The 17,746-nt window shown below is 36.9% G+C and overlaps 3 protein-coding genes and 1 non-coding gene across 5 annotated transcripts; 1 reads left to right on the top strand and 3 right to left on the bottom strand.

Moving 5' to 3' along the window:
- Positions 1-1,090: 1,090 nt before the first annotated feature.
- On the bottom strand, positions 1,091-3,450 carry LOC113703667 (putative pentatricopeptide repeat-containing protein At3g15130). Of its 2 annotated transcripts, XR_011819954.1 has the most exons (2): positions 1,282-3,450; positions 1,091-1,200 (listed from the first exon to the last, which is right to left on the bottom strand). XR_011819954.1 is itself a non-coding variant. In XM_027225108.2 (1 exon), exon 1 carries the CDS (start codon positions 3,448-3,450, stop codon positions 1,372-1,374), a length of 2,079 nt encoding a protein of 692 aa, XP_027080909.1. In that variant the 3' UTR covers positions 1,091-1,371. The 2 variants fall into 2 exon arrangements, 1 of the variants encoding a protein (XP_027080909.1); XM_027225108.2 differs by having other exon boundaries at positions 1,091-3,450.
- A 399-nt stretch (positions 3,451-3,849) lies between these two features.
- LOC113703668 (pentatricopeptide repeat-containing protein At2g20540-like) lies at positions 3,850-5,927 on the top strand. The gene has a single exon (XM_027225110.2). The coding sequence runs from the start codon at positions 3,850-3,852 to the stop codon at positions 5,476-5,478; it is 1,629 nt and encodes a 542-aa protein (XP_027080911.1). The 3' UTR covers positions 5,479-5,927.
- Positions 5,928-8,614: 2,687 nt separating this feature from the next.
- On the bottom strand, positions 8,615-8,698 carry TRNAL-CAA (transfer RNA leucine (anticodon CAA)). The gene has a single exon. It is a non-coding gene; the product is annotated as a tRNA-Leu (tRNA).
- A 1,888-nt stretch (positions 8,699-10,586) lies between these two features.
- Positions 10,587-15,358, bottom strand: LOC113703485 (DDT domain-containing protein DDR4). The gene is made up of 11 exons (XM_027224864.2): positions 14,984-15,358; positions 14,766-14,876; positions 14,141-14,227; positions 14,021-14,058; positions 13,839-13,920; positions 13,470-13,576; positions 13,242-13,395; positions 13,046-13,138; positions 12,803-12,917; positions 12,013-12,055; positions 10,587-11,399 (listed from the first exon to the last, which is right to left on the bottom strand). The coding sequence occupies exons 1-11, from the start codon at positions 15,170-15,172 to the stop codon at positions 10,826-10,828; spliced, it is 1,593 nt and encodes a 530-aa protein (XP_027080665.1). The 5' UTR covers positions 15,173-15,358; the 3' UTR covers positions 10,587-10,825.
- Positions 15,359-17,746: the final 2,388 nt, after the last annotated feature.

Below are 17,746 nucleotides of genomic sequence, written 5' to 3'. Positions count from 1 at the left end.
AAGGTCACAGCACACAATGACAATGCGGTGGCTTCCACAAGGATATCTAAACCGCTGAGTAGTGGCAGCTGCAAGGTTAGCATCCCATTTTCTGGCCACCTAAAATGGAATGTTCTCTGGTGACTGATTATCTCTTCGCCATAGAAATTCTTGTCAACTGCCTCACGTACCAGTCCAAAATTTGTGGGCATATGGCTAACCTAGCATTTGAGAGCTACGAGGCTGAGGTGAAGTTCCGACTTGAAATCCTGTTCTGCTTCCTCAATGCTGGTGTTTCCTGAGATGTTGGAGCTGGAGCTTATGGAGGACACATCATTTATAGCGCTTGTGATTTCGACTGCAGCATATCTGATGATATACCCGCCTCAGTAGTTCAAGGCTGAAATTGAGCACCGCAAAGCCAAAAGTTGGAATTTAGTAACTTTGTGCTTTTGATAGGGGAAAAAATCTTGATTGACATGAGATTAACACACACAGGTCGTATAGAAGGTAAAAACTTGTTAAAGCTGCCATTGCATGGCTCAGAAAACCATAATAAACTGATAATTAAGGACATGCCTGCTAATGTTTAAACAATATTAGAAAAAGCACAACTGTCTCTTCCCCGTAATTGGCATCAATGTTGGCCAAGTGTTTTCACAGCATCAGTGGAACTAGCATTGCTTGTGATAGATAAGACAATTTACCATAATTTCCTTTTGAAAAAATAAGAGACGTGGAATGCTGCAAATTGGAAGAATGATCCATGGACTCTCTGTAGTCGCAGATCAGCTGTGAATCTAATGATCTGTTTCATTTCAAAATGGATTACCCCAAAAATAACATATCTCAGATTCATTGCTTCAAATATATACTTGGAAGATAATTCATTTATCCTCATTGCTCTGTTCTGCATCAATTGTAGTGAGGCTTTTTAGTTCATACGACTCACCTTTGGCAGCAGAATTCATCTATTCATATGGGAAGTACGGCACTGTCTTTCTTCCCAGGGATTTATCTACCTTTGGAGCTGACTCTGATTGCACTGGATTGTTCAATACTTTCTTTTACTGAAAGACAAGACGTCATATGGACTGAAAACAATGGAGCTAGGAGGAGAATTCACAAAAATCTTTCATAAGGGACAACAGATAAAGTATCAATGGATATCTCCAAATTTGGAGAATGGAGCCTGTTCTAACATCAATAATCAGCCAAACTCTGCACAAACAAGAAAAGAGAGATTTGGTTGGATTTTGCATGTGAAAGACGGCGAGAGCGAATGCAGTACAAGCAGCTCACCTATTTTATCCTGTGGGGAACCTCTTTTCGGTTCTTCTGGAAGTCCTTTCTTTAAGCTGTATTTCTGTCTATTGTATTTCATCTTTCTGATTACCAGTAATCTTTACAAGAACAGATTCCATTTTCAAACTTATGGAACCTATTGGCATCTCTAACCAGAAACACCTTGTTCAAAATCATTGACAGACCCTTAATAAATTCATGACAATCCCCACAAACCCTCAAGTTTTTGAAAATTCGAATTGGCTTTTCGTCATCTAGTCCACCACAAACCAGAGCCAGTCCAATGGCCAACTTCTCACTGTGAAGTCTCAATCCTTCTTGCTTTGACTCCTCTTCAACATCGTGCAATGAAAAACTTGTGTCATATGCATAACCTATCTCTTCTTTCATTCTTTTCTCCATTTCTTTCAGAATATCATGGATGCTTTCAAAAAGTGGGTGTGCATCATCTCCGTTATAGAAGAAGTGGATCTGTTTATCAATTTCAACCCAACTACGTCCAGCTTCTTTCTTCAGGCCTTTTGCCTTCACTATTCCTCTTAATTTCTCGCACTCTTTCCAGCAACAAGCATCAGCAAAAATATTTGACATCATGACATAATTAACTGGATTGTCACTGTCCAGTCTCAAGAGGATTTCGCCTACTTCTCTTCCAATCTCAACATCTCTATGAACTCTGCAAGCACTAAGCAATGTCTGCCATATGCCTATATTTGGTTTTAGAGGCATGTTCTCAATGAGATGTTTTGCTTCTCTCAAACGTCCAGCTCGACCTAGGATATCAGCCATGCAAGCATAGTGCTCTACCCTACGTTTTAGTCGATGATCATTACAAAATCTTCTGAAGTATTCTTGGCCTTCTTCAACAAGTCCAGCATGGCTACAAGCTGAGAGTATAGCCAAGTAAGCCACTGCATCGGGCTCAACATTTTCCGACTGCATTCTCTTGAATAGATGAATAGCTTCGGTACCAAGACCATGCTTTCCGTATCCCGTGATCATAACTGTCCAGGAAATGACATTTTTTGCCAGCATATCACAAAAATACCTTTCAGCTTCTCCTATCAGGCCACATTTGAGATACATATCAAGAATTGAATTGGCTACAGAAATGTCTGTACGGGTAGGTTTCTTTTCTGCATATGCATGCATTTGCTTTCCCAGCTCTACAAGAGCAAAATCTGCAAAGACGCCCATCATGCTTGAGACTACAAACCCATCAACAGGAATACTACTATTCCGGAGCTCTCTGAACAAGTCCAGGGCCACAGATAGATTCACTTCCTGAGCATATCCTATTATTAGCGCTGTCCAAGATATCACACTCTTCAGTTCAACGTCATTAAACACCTTATGCGCTTCAAATAAACGTCCACATTTGACATACAAATCAATTAGAGACCCTGAAACGATTTTCTGGTTAAGAAAAGGGATTCCTCTCACGGTTAGAAAAGCATGGATTTGAGTTCCCTCAAGGATGGCTCCAGAAACAGTACAAGCTTTTAATGTGCTTGTGAATGTGTATTCATCTGGTATTTCTCCCAGTTTTTGCATCTTTTTGAACAACAGCAGAGACTTCGCACCCTCCCCTTCTAGGGCATAACCAGCTATCATCACATTCCAACTTATTAGACTTCTGATAGGCATAACATGAAACAAATATTCAGCATCAGATATTTGTCCACTTCTCGAGTACATATCAATGATCGAATTCCCAACCACAGGATACCACTCATATCCTCTTTTACTACACAAACTATGAATCTGCTTCCCGTTTACCAGAGCACCCAGAATTCCACATGCCTTAAAATTTGTCGAGAAAGTAAATTCATTAGGCTTAACGCTTGAAAGTCCCATTTCACGCAAGAGCAATAAGGGTCGTCTGGCATCACCCTCTTGCAAATACCCACACATCAATGCTGTCCAAGAGACAACATTCCTATCAGGCATTCTATCAAACACAGCGCGCGCGAATTCAATCCTACCACATTTTCCATACAGATCTATGATGTCGTTGTTGATCATCAAATCCAACCCATAACCCTTTCTCACTACAGCTCCATGAACTTCCTTCCCCTGATCATACAAAAAATTCTTGGAGCATTTTCTTAATAGTTCAGCCAATCTTTGACGTTCACTCATCAACAAACTTGCACCTTGCTGCATTATACTACCAAAATACTGTTTGCCTCTTTACCTGAATTTCTGAAACGAGAATCAAACAACTTAAGCACCACTTCTCGAGTCTTTTCCCTTTGACTTTTGAAACGCCAAAAGATTGCCAGATTAGTTACCGCAGCACCTCGAGATGTCATATTCCGTTGTTCTGACAATTCAGTCTAGTGACCCTTTCTCGGGAATGAACCCCAAAATGTAATCTGTGAGACCTGTTCGATAAATTTCCTGAATGAGGAGTATCTATATGCATCTATGTGTTTGTTTATTTGTCTACATCAGAACTCCAAGTTCCAACTAATAAACCAGAAGCCTCAGCTGGCAGCCTGGTAGAGTTACTCCTACTTTTGGATAATTCCCAGAAAAAGTTTGGTTTTATTGAAGTTGTTAATGGCCAGCCAAGCAGGATTCTTGACAATGAGAGGGGTGGAAGATATGCTCTTGCCCATGTTAAGAAATTGCAAGAATATGTCACACTTGAAGAGAGTACATTCCCAAATGGTCAAGTTTTCTCTCGCACAAAGCAATTTCTTGGTGACCAAAATGGTGGATATTTGTGTTCAAATTGGTGAAATACAGTATGCAAGTTTGCTATTCAGGCAGGTTCTTGAGCCTAATATTTTCTTGTGCAATGCTATCATTAGAGCCTATACAAATAAACAGATGTATCTCTTGACAATAAATGTATACAAGCAGATGCTAAAACAGCCACAGGGTGAAGAGCCCATTTTCCCTGACAAATTTACATACCCTTTTGTTCTTAGGTCTTGTGGAGGACTTCTGAATGTTTGTTTGGGGAAACAAGTTCATGGGCATGTTTGTAAATATGGGTTGAGGTCTAATAGAGTAATAGAGAATTCAATGCTTGATATGTATGTGAAGTGTGATGACATGAGGGAGGCTCATAAGTTGTTTGACGAAATGGGTGAAAGAGATGTGATTTCGTGGAATAGTCTCATTTCTGGGCACATAAAATTGGGTCATTTGAGGAGGGCAAGGTCATTATTTGATGAAATGCCAAATAAGAATATTGTGTCTTGGACAGCAATGATCTCCGGGTACACAAAGTTGGGGTGCTATGGTGACGCTTTGGATGTTTTTCGGAGAATGCAAATGGTTGGTGTTGAGCCTGATTGGATTAGTTTGGTTGCCGTGTTGCCAGCTTGTGCACAGTTGGGTGCTCTTGAGGTTGGGAAGTGGATTCATTTCTACGCAGAGAAAAAGGGATTTCTGAGAAAAACTTGTGTATGCAATGCACTGATTGAAATGTATGCAAAATGTGGGAGTTTGAATGAGGCTTGGCAGTTGTTTGATTGCATTTCAGAGAGAGATGTCATCTCATGGAGTACGATGATTGGAGCGCTTGCAAATCATGGACGAGCTAATGAAGCAATTGAATTATTTGAAGAGATGATTAGGGCAAGGGTTGAACCAAATGAAATAACCTTTGTTGGTCTTCTATCAGCTTGTGGACATGCTGGTTTAGTGAACGAGGGTTTAAGGTACTTTGACTCTATGAGAAATAATCATACCATAGAACCAGGGATAGAGCACTATGGATGTTTAGTTGATCTTCTTGGGAGGACAGGGTGCCCTGAAAGAGCTCTCAAACTTATAAAGAGCATGCCAATGGCGCCAGATTCAGCTATATGGGGTTCGCTGCTCAGCTCTTGCAGAATTTATCGGAATCTTGAAATTGCCATTGTGGCAATGGAGCATCTCTTAGAGCTTGAACCAGATGACACAGGGAACTACGTCCTGCTTGCAAATATTTATGCAGACCTTGGAAAGTGGGACATTGTTTCAAAAATGAGAAAATTTATTCGAAGTAAGAGCATGAATAAAACACCTGGTTGCAGTTCGATTGAGGCGAACAATTCAGTTCAAGAATTTGTATCAGGAGACGATTCAAAGCCATTTACCAAGGATCTGTATTGGATACTGAATCTAATAGCATTGCAGCAAAGTGAAACCAATGATCAGATAGATGCCATAACCACGTTAGAGGATATTAGATAAATCATGCATAGTCAGAGAAGCATTCAAAATTTACTTTTGCAGTATGCTGTGGAAACTGCAAACTGTCATTTCTGTGCTCTCTTCAGGAGTTCTGTTGGTGGAAATGGCTTTTCAGTAAAAAATACATAGCACTTTGTTGGTAGAGGGTGATTTTCTACCTCTTTCCTCAACAAATTAGATGCAAGTTTGAAGCTTAAGTAGTTGCATTGAAGCTGGGGCCAAGCATCTTACAATTATTAAGCTATACAGCCCTAGAAGCATGCAGTTTCAAATTATAGAATTAGCTTTGGAAAGAAAGAGTCAGCTCAAAAAGCTTTGGATATCCTGCTGTCAATTCCTTTTAGAAGGTACACTAACTTTAACAGCTCTGAAGGTTTCTTGCTCCCATTTGAAGGCATACCACCTTTTCTTCTAGCAATAAAGTTTCAACTAGTACAATCATTTGGAAATGCTCTCTTCTCTTTCTTTTTTTTTAAACTCCAGTTTAGTTTGGTAGTTTTGGAGAAAGAAGAATATTTGTCTACCATCAATCAAAAATTTAAATTCAAGATGCAATCAACTATCATAATTTTGGTGTTATTATCAATCCAATCTTTGCCGGGTAAAGGCCGCTCGACTAACAGTATGTAATTACGTTCTCATAATTTTGGTACTTTAATCACGTTAACAATACTCTGACTTGTAATTACGTTTTTCTTTTTTGGCTAGGTAAATCAGTTTATATATTCAGTTAAAGTTTTCATTTGTAGGTTCTATTTCCGGGAAAACCGTTCCAGGATTCACATCATTTTAGTACACGCTAGAACAGCAAGCCTACAGAGGTCTTTTTGGTCAGTTACAAGTACGCGAATCACACACATTCTGCATTCACTAGATGAATGTCAAGAATTGAAAAATCGTAGTTCAGAATACTATCTATCACTGAAAAAATAGGAGCTGCTTAGCAGTTTCCACAAACCCAGAGTATGTTCTCCTATTCCTTGATGGTTATTAAGGGATGGTGAATCTCCAAGGCAAATCTTTACAAACTGGGAAAGCGCAGGGAATGAAATTCCCCTCAATTTCTGCATCAGATATTATCATCTGCAGCAATAGAAACAGGACTCGAAAAACCCACAAAGTGCACACATCAATTTGAATCAAAGCATTATAATTTGAATTAACAAAATGATGAAGAACTAATTTTAACTATCTTAAATATTTGAGGCATTATTCTACATTCTACATTGAAGCACAGTAAAAGCGCCAAATGACAACAACTCCTCGGCAGAGATTATTAACTGCTACATGACAAAGCCAAAACAAATTTTACCAGTCGAGTTTTCCAGCCAAAGAAAGGCCACAAATAACCGTTACTGCATAAACGCTACAGTCCATGAAAATCGCACCTGTGACATCCTGCAAAAGGAATGCCAATTCCAGAGCACTCCCAAGTTGATCAGCCAAGCCAGTCTCACCAACCGAAGGACTGCTGGTTGGTTGCTGTTCAGGCCTCGCTAAACCTCTTTGCCTTTCTAGAAGCCGTGCTACTACAATTGTTACATTGGTCAAGAGAAGTAGATAAAGTGGTCTGAAAAATACAACGCTCTTAAAAAAGCTGCTACCTAATATTGGAAACCCCACAGAAGCCAAAACTACTAGTATGGCCACCACTAGGGCACACAAAGTGCGAGTACTCTCTGTCGCTACAATTTCCGATTTCACTGCCTTAGGTGAAACAATTTTGTGAAAATAAGATATTGCCTCAAAATAGTGGCCTTTCTGGGAGACAAAAAGCTGAGGATCCTGAGCTGGTGATCCTTTGCCATCAAGATCAAAGGAAGATACTTTAGAGGATTCCATGCTACTCTCACATTCGCGCATAATTGGTCCACCTCTGTCCCCAGTCATAAAATGCTCGCTAATTTCACTGACAGAGTCAAGACTTGGTGGCAGTGAGCCCGAGGATTTATCCTGGGTCTGGGGGGAAGCAGCGTCTGTGAATAAGAGAGTATTAAATGACAAAATGCCATAGACAAACGCAATATCAACATGATCTCAACTATCATACACATAAACTATTGCCATTTTTCTGGGATAACAATAACCATCTTTCTGAGAAACAGTGCAATGGCTGCATAAGCAGCAAGAATCATGTAGCGGAGAAGTTCACAGATTTCACCAAAATTGTCAGAAAATCGGGACTCACAGATATGGCGCAATCAGTAACTACTTTCTCGTAATTGGCTTGCTGCACTAAAACCTAGTATACAACAGATGAAATGAATTTTCTTCCCCTCTTCATCCCCATCCCGAACTCCACCAAAAGGATAGACAAATATCAAAACAGTAACAAGACAAAAGCCATCTTCACCATTACCAAAATCTAAACTTCACAGAGAAATTGCTAAAATCAAATTGATATCGCGAGTCCAGAATATCAATAGCAAGATGACAAAATATTCTCCAACCTTATATCCAGCTCAAGAAGTTATGCGCATGAAGAAACACATTCCCTAAAACCTTTTACTAATAAATTGGAAACCAAATCTCAACATCTTGGATTCAATTTGCGCACATCCAAATATCATATATTAAACGCGTTAAAAAAATTATGCTAATTACAAAAAATTAGGACAATTAAATCAGACAATGTGATAAGTTTTCATAAGCGGATTGCTAAGAAATGTTACTGCGCGTTTACCGTGGGACTGAGAAATCGACGGCGGACATGAGGCGGTGTGGGAGTGGGAACCGTGCGATTGATCGGATTCGGAATCGGATGGGAGGGTTCGGATTTGGCCGGTGATTAGGGCTAAACGATCGGTTCCTCTGTCGACTATGCGACGTCGTCGACCTTCCCTGCCGCTGCTCATCCTGCAATATTCCTCGGTTGCTGCCGCAAATCTGTATTTGACGTTAGAAAGAATAAAAGAGAAATGGGAAAGACAAAATCAATTACTACAAAATTGTAAATTAAGTTGGAGATTTTCTTTTTCTTTTTTTTTTTCTTAGAGACGAAATTGAAGTTAGAGTTAAAAGACAGGAACTAAAGAAGATATTGAAAATATTTTGTTTTCTTTTTTTAGTGCATAAAAGAATATTTTTTTGTTTTGAAAATGTAATAAAGAACCAGGGGAAAAAGGTTTGTGAAACGTGTCAGAAGTGGGATTTGAACCCACGCCCTCTCACGAGGACCAGAACTTGAGTCTGGCGCCTTAGACCACTCGGCCATCCTGACTTTCGTGCTCAGTTTGCTGCTAATCGACTTATAGGTCATGTTGCTGTGAATTCAACAACGACCACCGATTTCTTCTCTCCCACTCAAAGCAGATTTTCTCGTCTTATTAAGGGGATTGTTATTTCTTACTTGAATTATGCTTTGGTTCTATTGGTCCTCCGATAATTTGTAATCCTCGACCCACAGCGATCTAGAAAAATTTAGGATTGTCTTTGAAAATATCTAAACGAAACGTCAAAAAATCTTATCCAATAGTATTAACCAATACCAATTTACATCATAGAGCATATAATAGAGAGGTAAATTATTGAATTAGGTTATGATTCATTTAAAAAAAAAAAAAAAAAAAAAAGGTAAACTGTGGCCAGTAGATTTCTTAACATATTTTGTCCTATTTAAATTGGGATAATTTCAGAAACCTCCCTCAAGGTTTCTTATAATATCACTCAACTCTCCTAAAGTTTTTAAAATTTCACTTACCTCCCTTGAGTTAACATTTCTTGTAATATTTTAACCGCCTTGGAGGAAATACAAGAAAGAAAAAACTTTTGTTCTAATACTATTCTTATATTATCCTAGTTATGAAATTTATAACAACAATAAAAAATAAAATAAGGTTGAATTTTTATAATGTGTAAATTTCTTAATCGTAAACTATTTATTTTAGTTGTATTGGAACAAAAACAAAAATTACACCTTGAAAAATTCACAAGTATGAAGAGATTATTTTAGTTTTCAATACAACTTAAACTACATCATGAATTAAAATATATTTTTCCAAAAAATATCTTGACTTTCTTAGTTGTAACTGCGTACGAAATTTTTTAAGGTGTTAATTACTCTCTAAAATCCTCCTAAATTGTTGATCTTGATTAGATTTAATTTTTTCATGTCCTTTGCTATTCTACCATGACTGCAATGGAAAGAAATATGGACTATTATTAGCTAATAATTTTTTTAATTTACATTTTTTGCTTTTAAAATTTTATTTTGTTTTGGCTTTTTGGTTAAATAGTTATTAAGAGTAAGGGTAATGTTGTCAATTGGTGGCCTTTGATAGGAATATTTAGTCTTGTCAAGCTGACAAGAGGAGGTAAGTGAGATTTTAAAAACTTGAGAAAAGTTGAGTGATATTATGATAAACCCAGTAAAGGTTTCTGAAATTATCCCATTTAAATTTCTTAATTACACCTTTACCCCCAAAAACCTGTATCTTGCCTGATCGCCATATAGCTTCCAATGAATTACCATCCATTCCTGACTAATGAGCTGTTTTCCAAATTTGGCATTTGAAATTAGAAATAAGGAAAAGGGAAACGAGTAGACCTTAACACACTTCAACGAACCTTAGGAAGCGGCAGCAAAGCTGACCATAGAGGAGCAATTGATTGCCGAAGTACCTATTTCCTGAATGTCTCCTCTTTTATCATCCAGTAATAGTAGCTTTTACAGGTTTACCAATAGTACTCGTACTGCCCTGTGATAAAGTTTGCTGAAAATGCCTTTACAAAAAAAATAAAAATGAAAAAAAGGAAGAAAAGAAGCCTGCTCAAATGAGTCTTCACTCTTCAGTGAGCTGCTTTCAATAGGGACCTCGCCATAAACCATTAATCCAACCATCACCTGTAGAACCGTCAAAGAAAACATGAGAAAGATCTTAATAGTTTGTTGAATGGATTTAAAGACAGAGAAACAATAGTTGCAGCCGCAGCAGCTAGCGGCACCGGCAATTTGCTAGTGTATTACTGACAACAGCAATACTCCACTTGGCTTAACATTCGATCTTGCTTTTATATTCAGAAGATACGTTATCAACTCCAAGTTGTGCCCAGGTAGTCAAAGTACAACAGCTAGAACTGGTGCTAAGTATTCATCAACATACTGAGGATGCAAGGAGAATTAAATAAACTGCATTAGCTATCAAAATGAAGCCTTCAAACAAGGGCATCATACGGTTTAGAAAGCCTGATAATAGTGCCATGGATTTAAACATTCAAATTCGATCTAATAAAGTTAAGCTGATCTACCACAGCTTCTAGTATTTCCAATAGCAAACTACATTTTTACATCTGTCAAAATTTTGTTTCTGAAAGACAACACAATTAGTAACATCCCTTGTTACCTAACCTACTTCCAATCCCAATTCTTTGAGCTGCCTGATGCATCAATGTCAGTAGCAGCAGCCTGTGATGCGTTTCTGCAGATTCTTACTCTCTTGTTCATATCTTTTGGCGACTTTTCATCTTCTGAATCAGGGACAATACCAGACTCCAAAGCAGTGTTGACTACAGGTCGTTGCCTCAATCGGTTCTTTGTAGTTAAGCTTACAATTTCTGGAATTTTCATGTTGGTATTCCCACCATGTCTCTTACAGCCACGTGAAGCATTGGATTCATGGACTATCCAACCATCCAAATTACGGAACACAGGGTTTAAACTGTTTTTCTGGTCAACATTGTTGTTTCCCTCGAACAAATTTATTACCTCTTTGTCGACATCAACACCAACATCCTCAGAACCATCATTTGCATTCAGACCCAGATAAGTGAATTGATGCTTCTCAGAGTCGGTGTCACTCTCAGTAGACTGACTCTCCCTTGAGTGGCCAGAATTTGAAACATCAATAGAGAGAATTTGATCCTTTCTTCCCCGCACATCATGCTTCACTTCACACCTTAGCTGTTCAGTTGTCTTCTTGTTTCTGAAATGCAAGTGGGATTTAGCAGGAGCAATATCTAGCTAAGTTTGAGATATGTAACATCTCCCATGGCACACTAGTTTTGATGTCCAACATGGTATGATGGGACACTGAAGGAAGAAGTACCACTATTGAACCATTAAATCTCAAAATGATAAGAAAGCGATTAATAAGGCTAGAGATAACTGGAAGCTGCATGCCCTTTACACTAGAGTCACAGAGGCCCGTCAGGCATGGCATAATGTTCAGGCAGGGTTTACAAATAGAAAATGCTCTTCAAGTCAGATTAGTATGTCGAAGCTATGATGACTTGGAGGGATTATGACTGTCTTAAGTACATCAAAGGAAATGCTGATTGATGAAGTAAACACATTGAATTATGATTGCCTAAGTAGGTTTCTTCTTATTATTGGCATGCTTGAAGCAGTTTGGACCTTGACATAAGCTATTCTGGAATATTGAGACAGACACAAGTAGAAATGTCAAAGCAAAATTGTCCTCAGAGAAATTCAAATAATGTGCCAAAGACATCATTCAAAGGATTATTGCAACTATTGAAGTGCAACCACACGGGAAATAAATATAAGCTATAGAAAGCAAGATTCAGGAAACGTACTGTGCCACATCTATTGCCTCCTCAATGGCTCTATCATATTCTTCTGCAGAATATTTACATATTAAAACCAACTCAGTTTGAAAACATAGTAGCAAAATCATATGTATCAATAAGTAACGCTGCATATAAATGAGCAAGGGGTTTGCCAAAACAACTAGTTTTGACTAAACTTCAGTTTGTTTTTCATCTATCAATGCTTGCAAAAGTTCCTTTTTGGTCTTGGTTGCATCAAGCTTATGGCTCTTTCAAGCCTACATTAACTAAGGTGTAGCATCTGATGGACAAAATCTATAACTGTTTCACATTAAAAAAAAAAAAGAGTGAACAATGTAAGAACCCACTTCCTCAAAAGGCTTGACAAGAAAAGTAAAGAAAAAAGCCGGCAGAAGTTCAACAGTGGAGTTAAAAATGCAACTCTAGTTCATTGCTACTGGATGCTTACACATTCTTTGGGGCAAGATCACTAAGAATTAAAGTTTACAATTAAATAGTTACAGCTGGATAGAAGTCCTGGTAATCTTGTCTCAACTAGAATGTCTAATTCGAAAAAAGAATATTCTATGAGTATTCTTTTCCTTTTCTATTTTTGGGTCACTGGGATTAAACCATGTAGGCCCCTATATCTGTCAAGTCTGTACACTTAAATTCTGTAATCCATGATGTTTGTACCACTGCATTAAAGAGGTTCACATGCACAATCTTATGCTAAGTTTGGACAGCAGTTTGACAAGTGGAGTCATATGGAATAGGTTTGGAAAGTAAGTTAGATAAGTGGTACGACGTGCCATACCAAATTTATAACTGACAGGCCTCAATCTACGGCTAGAACGAGTTATTGCCAAAGTTCGTGAAACATTCAGAAGCCTTTCCTTTCTTTGCTGCTGCTTCAGTTCCCTTTCTTTCTTCTGTTTAAGGAAACTAACAGAGATGCATTAACACCGCAAAAGCAATGCAGAAATACTAATGTTGCTATACCTACAATAACAACAAGAAACTTTAAGTCACGCATATGAAGGAATTTCAGGGCACTAACCTTCTGAAGTTTCTCAAGAGCAGGCATAATATCAGCCTTGACAGCCTTGCCAACTGCTACTTCCAACTTAACTTTACTAGAAGAGAACGCATTCTAACAATAACAAAGAAAAGAACATTTTCATTACTTCTAGTACTCAAAATGATCAACTGAAGGATAATGTTATTTCCCGCTTTGCAGGGCAACCATGTCGTACCAACACTTCACGAAATTCCTCAAAATTAGTTGCAAGTGTCTCCCAGTGAGAAGTTATCCCTAGCTTGTTTCCCTTGACCTTAGCTTTTGGCTTAAAGTCAAACACTTGAACTTCCTTGTAAAATCTGTGACCAATGACTGCATTGCCATCAGACCTACCACAAGAAAACCTTAAATAATTTTATCCATAATTTTCTCACATTTTTCAAGTGCACTGTTGACAGATTACCAGTACAAAGTCCCATTTCCATCTCCCCCAAGCTTCTCCTTTTGAAAAGCGGAAACTTCACCTCCACTTTTTATGTTGTCATTGATATAAAACACAACATCGTCTTGCTGTAAGCAAACAAGACATGTTATATTGACAGCAAAAAAGAAAGATATCTTTAAGGTCATACCGAAAGAAACTGTTACTTGAAAAGCAAACTTCTTTGCTTATAAATCAAAAGATGTTAGCAAACATGTGTGACTGAAAAGCAAAAGATTTTATACTCTTCAAGACAATTCAGTATTCCGTATTTGCATGGATGAAAACCAAAAGACTTCAGAGAAATACAAGTGGGCATGTGAAAGAAAAATAAAGGGGAAGATGTAATACATCAGCTCGAATCTCACAAAGTGCTTTGAGAATGAATAGGCGAATCGTAGGATCAAGTTCCTTGTATCTGTTCATCTCTTCTCTGGGAAAGTTCGGCCGTCACCAAAGATAAGCAACTACTGAGAATTATCAGCCTAGAAGACATCAGGCATGAAATGTACCCAGAAACTGAAATAGCATACCCCTTCCCAGCAGTCAAAGGAAAATCTCCTTCGGCAACCTGCAATAATTAGACATTTCAATCTATTGATTTCTTTTGAATTACACCAGATTTGCTACATTTTAAGTCTCTAGTGGCCTACCCATGGCCACCACACTGAAAGCTTCTTAGAAAGTATAGACACCCAAGCATCAGAAACATGCTGCACCTTGCTTGGTGGGAGTATCCCCTGACATAAGGTTCAAAACATAAGATAAGTGATAATCACACAATAGGTTAAGAAATCTATAGCAGTCAACTTTTCTCAGATTACATTAAACATCTATGTCAGGAAACTAGGCATTCATTTGCAAAATGCAAAATAGGGAAGAAGGTCATTAATTTGAAAGATAAAGAGTATCTAGGTTCGTAAAATAGCAGACATATTTGTGTTACTCTCGCAAATAATACCGAGATGTGTTCTAATTGCTAGAACTCTCCTAATTACCCTTCCAATCGCAATACCTTAGTTCATGGTGCAAGTGAAACCACAGTAAAGAAAACGATCAACACTTCTTTTTCTTTTAACTCCAGACATCAAATGTTCGATGATTTGGCAAAATCTTTCCTTTCGCGAATATAAAACCGCGTTTAACAATTATTAGTTTGCGTTGAACCCCAGTCATTAAGAAACTGCCAAGTACTATCCATTATGCAACTTTTTCTCCCTTAAATATAAATATGGAAAGCATTAATAGAAGGAAGAAGCGACGGCAGAAGAAGAGAACCTTCAAGAGGCAAATGTGAAGCTGAGCAAGTGACTCATTTGGTTCGATGAGCGCCGACTCGATTTCTTCAGCTGAAATCTTCAAATTGCTCTTGATTACGGGCTCAAAAACCTGTAAAAAGCAGCAACATTCTTCAGAAAGTTGCGAAAAAGATAAAAAGGCTTGGATTTTCATTCTAATCCAAACGATTTTGAAAAGAAGGAAGGAATTTTATTTACGTTGAGGAAATTGAGGATGGAAGCTAACTCCCAGCGCTGACGCAGCTTTTTCCGTTGAATCTCCATTTCCGAGTGCAGTGGCGGTGGCGAGGCTTCCGCCTCCACCTCCTTAATAAAGACAACGTCGTCGTCCTCGAGCTGGTGCAAATTCTTGGCTGTCGCCGTCGCTCGCTGCCGAGTCACCCGCATATCTCTATGCTTTCATGTACTCTGTCAGTGACAACAATTTTTTTTTTTTAAGCATAGGCTGATAGAGACAGAGACTCTGTGTGTGTGTGTGTGTGTGAGGGAATTTATGGATTGTGAGTAGGAACGGACTAACGCAGAGAAAGGGAGAAAGGGATTGCAGGTTAAGGAAACCGTACGCTTTTAGAAGAAGAATTGGGGTTATGGTCATGGGGAAATTTCCCGCCCAAATTTTAGGTGCTTTATTTTTCCTTTTTTTTTAGTGCATATATTTTTTGTTCATTTTATTTTATTTGATTTTGTTACACGTTGTTTGGATAAGAGTTTATTTGGATGATTTATTTGAAATAATTACTGCAGCATTCTTTATGATGTGATGTATATGAGATAAAAATGTGATTGAGAAAATAAAAAAGTGATTGGAATTTGTAAAGTAAATTATTTTACTTCAAAAATTGTTTGTCCAAACACACCACATTGGGGTGGGGGCCACAGTGCGCTCTAGGTGCGTTTCGATAAATAATTTTTGAAGTAAAATAATTTATTTCACAAATTTCAATCACCTTTTTATCTCACATACATCACATTATAAAAAGTGCTACAGTAATTATCGACTCCTTTGGTCAATGTTGTTTTGGTGTTTACTATTTTGTTGTAAAGTTCAATTTGTGTTTCTTGGACAGATCCTTTCATCGCATATTTGTATAATGATATACACTTTTTTTTTTTTGTGTTCTTGAACACTCATAAAATGACTGACATTTGCCAAGATTTGAGTTTCTATTTATAGCTTATATTGTGTTTTATTGAGTTTATTGCCACAATAATCTTCCTCTTAAAAGATATTTCCAAACTAATGTGGTTACAAAATTTATTCCCTGGTTTGGATAGAGTATTATTTGGAATAATTACTGTAGCACTTTTTGTGATGTGATGTATGTGAGATAAAAAAGTTGTTGGGAATATAAAAAGGTTGGTTGGAAAATGTGTTTATGATGCAAGCGAAATATTATATGTGGACTTTAAATATGGAAAATTAATCATGCTTAAACTTTCGCTCTTATCTTATTTCATTTTGAGAGGTAAATCCCGATTAAAATGTTAATAATTACTCTTAAGAGCTTAGTTGTTATTCACATTAGACGAATCATTAATTATTTTTCAATAGTTCTAATTTTACTACTTCTTCTCTATTTATTATTCATTGTCTACCTCAAGGCAATTCTTGATATATTTGAATATTTCTAAAATAGTCATAGCAACTAAAAAATTTTCTTACCATGTGTATAATGAATTGTCATACAGATAAGCTAAAAATCATTAGAGATCTATTGTGTTAATTCATGATTTGTCACTGTTAAAATGCACAATGATAACTTTTCCAAATATCAACTATTAACCAACCTTGGTGTTAATTCTAGTGCTAATCATGACTTGCTTAGATTCTCTATGATGGATCAAAAAATGCAAGACTTTTTTTTTCATTTCTCTTTTCCTTTAAAATCGAACTTTTATAGTTCATGTTAAATTATGATCATTATCTTGAAATATTTACTAGTGTGTCATACAATCAATTTTCCAAAATTTTTTGAAATGTATAGAGTCCAGTGTTCATCGTGTATGAAATTGCATGTAACAATAAATAAAGAAAGGAACTTGCGATCTAACAATTAAGAATAATGCTAGGGACGAATAATGGCAACCAAAGAATAAAAGCGAGATATAGCCGGAATATAGGATATATTCTGGTGAGGTGATCCCATAAGAGTGCACAATAGGTAAGGTATGGCATTATTGTTTCCATGAAAGGGTAAATTTTTTTTCTACAAAATTGTTACAATTCAAGGGATAGTTGATAATTTTAAAAGACTAATTAATATGGATTTACTTTCCCTTTTTAGTTTGCCTGCATTATGCGTGTGGGGCACCAAATAGAAACAAAAAAAAGCTTGTAATATAAGGGAAAAAATAATTACAAGTGATTCTTTTTTTTAAAAATAGGAATCTTATGTGGCAATAAATGGATTAACAAGGGAATAAAAACTAAAAGATAAATACTTTTTAATTATTTTTTTGAGAAAGTAGATTGTTTTGGCCAAAAACTCGTGTTTTATTACGACAACTTTTGTAAAACTATTAGTGCAATGTTTTTTTTTTGAATTCGATTTTACATATTTAAAACAATATAATCATTAGACAATTTATACTGAAACTTAATAAAAAAAATTGTCAAGAAATTGCAATCCTGAAACGAAGCGGTTGGTGTCTTTTTAATTATCTTTTTGCACAACTTGAACGAGTAGATCTTTGACCTCGTTTTTCTTTCCCTATAAAATATTTGTGCATGTATTTTATGCAAAAGAAGCCTTGACCATTAATTACAATCATTGAGTATATTTGGATAGGGGATTATTTCGAAAAAAAAAATTGAAATAGTAATATAGCACATTTTGTGACATGGTTTGTACAAGATAAAAATGATACTGAAATCATAAAAAAGTGATTGAAATACGTGCTTATAATATAAACAATATATATATTTGCAAATAACTGGCAATCCAAACAAACCAAATATTG

The sequence above is a fragment of the Coffea arabica genome, chromosome 8e (assembly GCF_036785885.1).
Source record: "Coffea arabica cultivar ET-39 chromosome 8e, Coffea Arabica ET-39 HiFi, whole genome shotgun sequence".
In the NCBI taxonomy this organism is placed as follows: Eukaryota; Viridiplantae; Streptophyta; class Magnoliopsida; order Gentianales; family Rubiaceae; genus Coffea; species Coffea arabica.
Note: the sequence above shows the minus strand (reverse complement) of the source record. Positions and strands in the feature narration are given on the sequence as shown.